The sequence below is a fragment of the Humulus lupulus genome, chromosome 7 (genome assembly GCF_963169125.1).
Source record: "Humulus lupulus chromosome 7, drHumLupu1.1, whole genome shotgun sequence".
NCBI lineage: Eukaryota > Viridiplantae > Streptophyta > Magnoliopsida > Rosales > Cannabaceae > Humulus > Humulus lupulus.
Window position 1 is genome coordinate 114420613 of NC_084799.1, and position 5330 is coordinate 114425942.

The 5330-nt window shown below is 30.0% G+C and overlaps 1 protein-coding gene across 1 annotated transcript; it reads left to right on the forward strand.

The window, feature by feature from the left end:
* Positions 1-2010: 2010 nt before the first annotated feature.
* On the forward strand, positions 2011-4970 carry LOC133789860 (B3 domain-containing transcription factor VRN1-like). Its single transcript, XM_062227559.1, has 6 exons — positions 2011-2210; positions 2331-2428; positions 3374-3785; positions 3875-4044; positions 4218-4503; positions 4601-4970. The coding sequence occupies exons 2-6, from the start codon at positions 2342-2344 to the stop codon at positions 4651-4653; spliced, it is 1008 nt and encodes a 335-aa protein (XP_062083543.1). The 5' UTR covers positions 2011-2210; positions 2331-2341; the 3' UTR covers positions 4654-4970.
* Positions 4971-5330: the final 360 nt, after the last annotated feature.

Genomic DNA, 5330 nt, shown 5'->3' on the forward strand with positions numbered 1-5330 from the left:
TTTTCATACTATCACAATGGCTAATTTCTTCTCATGACCTCCAACTAAAGTCTCTTATTGTCTCTTTGTCGTTGTTATTGTGTCCTTTTTTTTTTTAAAAAAAAATAATAAATAAATTCTGTATTCAAAGTTTTCTAAATTAAAAAAGAAACTTTTTTTTATCCCATATGAATAAGTGAATTGCTTAATTCTCATTTACACATTTTCTTTTATCTTCTTTGAAACACTATGTGGTTTATATCATTGAGAAATTATTAAGCAATTTTAATTGTTTACAAGAGCAAAGTAATGTTATCCACTACCTCAAATTAAACATTACCACTTTCTTCATTCACGCTTTCTATAAGCCATAGAAATGAAAATAGCGGAAGTAAATTTGATTAAAAAAAAAGGAAAATTTACAAAAATACATTAACATTTAAAAAATATATGAAAAATACGTTAGATTACAAAAATACAGAATTTTTATGAAAAATACCGAGTGACAAAAGTGTAAATACAGAGTAACAGTAAAATACAATTTTTTTTGTTAATAGCCGTTACAAATTCGTAAACATGTGTTACAGATGTGTAAACCAGTTACATAAAAATATTTTTGTAAACAACATTTACTAATATATAACTAAGTTTTACATTTTTGTAGACAACATTTACAAAATAATTCGTTGCTAATTTTTTTTATTTTTGTAACAATAGTTTACATAACTAATTTTATAACTAAAAAAATTTATATTTGTGTCTAATATTTTTAAAAGCAAGTTATGAATTTAGTTAACATATTTATAACAAAAATATATACAACTAAGTTAAAATGTTAAATTGCATTAAACAAACAACATATATATTTTTTTTAAAAATTGTAACTACTAATAAAGAAATAGATTATATTGATTAAATATATAATATTTTATGTAAGCATAAATATTTATTTAATATTAATAATTATATTCATTTTAAATATTTATAAGTAAAATAGATTTATTTGTAATTATTATTATTATTATTAGCATACCAAAAGTATGTATGAACTAATTACTGAAGAGATAGAAATAAAAAATAAAAAACTAAAGTGTAGAAAATAGAAAAAAAAAGAGTAAGATATTATCATATATATATATAAATAAATATTCATTTTTCAGTTTAAAAAGTAGCATACCCAAATATTTATAATTGTATAAATGTTTATATATATATAATATTAGTTTGAACAACTAAAGTGAAAGGATACATAATTGTGTGGGTGTGTAAGCAAGTGAAAAAACCTCGAAGTTAATATAAAAAATTAGAATTTATACTATAAATATATAATTATTTTATATTACCGTATATTTAGAATTTTGTTACGAAACACCGTGCTTATTCTAATTATTCCTAAAAAAAAAAAAATGATAATATTGAATGGAAGAAAAAGGCTCATTATTATTTCTTACTTTTTCGTTGTTTAAACAAGAGCAGTGTATGGTGTTTCCCTTTGTGAGTGTGTGGAGACCGCAAAATACATCATCACCACTTTATATTAACAATAAATAATAAAATAAAATAAAATAAAAAAGTGAAAAACCTATAGGAGGGGACCATATACCACTCAGGTCAACCGTTACAAAAATTACAAAGCGTTGTATAGGTTTCAAATTAGAACTAGTTTATGAGATTTTTTAAGTGAACTTTTGTTTCTATTATTCTTTTTATATATAAAGATATATTCATATATAATTATAGCATTTCTATTTTTGCATGAGCACTCAGTATGGCTATTTTTTGAAATACGGGAAACGCTCGGCAATAAGCCAAGTTGAAACGAGCTTAAACTAGAAGTTTTGAGCTCTATGGAATGCTCTTACTTACAGCAAAAACAGACACCACCATTTCCAGCAAAAATGTACCCATTTCTATCTCATTATATGGCTCTAATAATTCATCTCCATTTCCATATTTTGACAATGAAAACTACTACTTGGGAAGTAGTAGCTGGCTTCATTGATGGCTTCAAAGAATCAATTTTCAATTTAAAGTTAATTTACAGTGAAAAGCTCACACTTAGCTTCAACACTCTCAAACTTGACCTTCTTATCATTCTCTCTGTCACTGAACCTCTCTTCTCCTAAGCTTGAACTTTATCATTCTTCTTCTTCTTCTTCTCCATCGTAACCGACCAGTCACAGTCTCAAACCCAGAACCAAAACAACATTCAAAAGCTCCTCGTTTGAACGGTCTACCTCTATTTCACCCTTCCTCTCCATTTCCTTTATTCGATTAGGGTTTGGATTAATTTTGTGTTGAGAAAAGCTTCCTCTTCATATGTTGATGTTTGTTTCTGGCTTCTTGTGCAGTTCAAGGATCCATGGCTTGTAGTCATTGCGGGAGAAAGAAAGAGACCCCCCATTTCTTCGTAATAATCCTTCCAAATACTATCAAAGAAAATAGGCTTGTAAGTAATAGCAGCTGTTTCATTTTCCCAATAGAAAAATGTTATAGAGATGTTTCTTACTCTTAGATCAAAATAAGTATTAGTAGATCAATTAACACATGCTTAAATATAGTATAATGTGGTCCGTGTTTACCTTATTTCAATACTACAAGTCTCTTATATTAGATCAATTGATTTTCATTACATAGAATAATTCTTAAAAATATTTATATAATATATATATATATATATCCTATGGTGTTATATGCAATAGTCTTCAAATAACCTGTAATGCATAATTTCGACTCTGTAACTGTCATTTCTTCAATAGTTTAATGTGCTATAGAAAAGAAAACAACATTGAATGTTTTCTTATTATCAAAAAAACAACACCACCAATAACAACATTGAATGTTGGTATAGAAGTATAGTACAAATTCTATTGTCAATACAGTAGCTCTCTTTTGCCTTCTCTCACTGGAACTATAAGCATAAATGCAAAACATGCCTTTTCTTGTTCCTGACTGGCAACTTCATACATCGAGTGATCTTATTATAAAATTTAATTGATATTAGAATTGCCGCAACATTTTGAAGAACTTGTATGAGGTCCAATAGATTTTCCTAGTTGGCCTTTTGTGTCTATATACATGTGAAAAAAACAATTTAAAGTCAACAAAAGCAGCTGTTTAAAATGACCAAATTGATTTGAGTTAAGGGATTGATATTTTAAACACAACACCCTATTCTACTGTCAAATGTCAAACACTCAGTAGTTAGTTCTGAAATATTTTAGCATGACATATTCTTGCTCACTTTATTCTACATTTAAAAATAGTTGCACTTGCATAGACATAACATATAGCAACATACACACAAAAATTTGCAGCATGGTGAAGATTTATTTTTGTAGAGATATAATTAACTACTAACCAAATCACATCTTTCTCCCTTTCTATGTTGCAGCACATTCCATTAAAGTTTCAAAGGAAATATGGAGCAACACTATACAATGATGTATTTGTCAATCTTCCATGTGGTAAAGAATGGAAGATGGGCTTAGCTAGAGATGATAGGCATCTTTATCTACAACAGGGATGGCCAGAATTTTCCAGGCACTACGATATAGTCATAGGCCAAATGATAGTTTTTAGGTATAAGGGTAACTCTAAGTTCAAAGCGCTAATATTTGATAAGACTACCACGGAGATAGATTACCCCGCACCCCCAGTCCCCCATGGTGAAGGGTCCAAGGGAAAAGAAAAAGAATCTCCATCACTAAGTTCATGGCGTCAAAAGAGAATGAAAACTAACCATGGATTTGGTGAAACAAAAGGCGAGTCATCAAAGAAAAATGACAAAGTTATAAAATCAGAAGGTGAAAAATATATAAAATTACTTTTTTGTTTTTATTTTTGAGGGGGGATGATGGTGCTATGTATTTATTTTCTTTATTTAATACTGCAGAAGATGATGGAGAAAGAACCAGAAAATATGATGTGCATGGGAGAATGAAACCACTGCAGTCAACTGAAAAGTCTGAAGCTCTGGAGAAGGCTAGAGGTTTCCCATCAGATAAACATTTCTTCAAGAAAGTTATGCAGCCATCCTATGTCCATGGCCGTCATCCTCGCTTGGTAAGCTTTCTCTCTTGAAACCTTGATAAAATGTTTATAGTCTTTGGCATTATCAATTGTAGATTATTTAAATGCTAAAGAAGTAAACTCAACTTTCATTTGTCCCTTCAAATAAAAAACAATGTATTCTCTTCTCATGTTGGTTTTCTTTCCTTTCGTTTGAGTTTTTCCAGAAGATTTCAACAATATTTGCAACGAATCATCTGATAGATAAATTGGGTCCTAAAAAATGTGGTACTCTAAAGCTCAAGGTTCCGGGCGGAAAGACTTGGTCTGCAAACTTCACTTATTGTAAGTCTAAGGGAGTTGTAACAGCCAAATTTGCTAGTGGCTGGAAAGCTTTTGCTCAGGAAAACAGCTTGGACATAGGTGATGTCTGTGTCTTTGTTCTGACTAACGACAGAGAAGTTACATTTGATGTCATCATTTATCGCAAAAATCAAAATGCAAATTCTCCAAGTAAAGATTCTGCTAGTTTTAAGCATTACTATTCCATTTATTTTCTGTTTTACTTGAGTTCATTGTAATTCATATATCTTATATCTTTCTTGTTCAGTTCATGAAGGTGAAGAAACTGAGAGAAGCTCTGAATCTTCCTATTCTGATTGAGAACGAGCCAGCTTTTATTTTGTTTTGTGAGCATGTGAAGAATTCTTCTCTTGTGTTCAGTGTGGAAAGTGGCGGTCTCTCTCTCTCCAATACATGCCAAGTTGTGCTCTGTTGTGTTTTCATAATCTACTAGTTCCTATCCTGTATCCTGATTATTTTTCTGAGTTCTAAGGGTGCCTAGCTAACATTCTGTAATGCCATAGTGACATTTACAATATGTGCTGCATCACTGTTTGCAGTAACATTTACAAAAAGACTATTGTATCCTATATATTGTTAGGTAAATATTTTTTACATATTATCACATGTACAGTGAATATTAGTGACTAACAATGGTAATTAACATTTTTCATTCAATAGTTAAGTAATTATTTTCAAACACTAAGGCGTTCAAAGACGATGACCACCACTTGTTGCAAATGAAAAGTTAGAATTCTCGAAAGAAATTGCTGCAAATCTGATAACTCTTTTTTCAAAGTGGTTATGCAACCAACATATACTTAGACTAACTCATTTGTATAAGTTTGGCGAACTCAGTTTTCTTAATGGAGCAGAATATGTTACTACCTACTTAGCTCCACCTTTTCTTCAAGTGGTTAATACTTGGTGCTTTTATTTGGCAGCCAGTGCCATTGAAATTTGCTGAGAGATACATTGAAAAGAGTCAAAGTCATGAA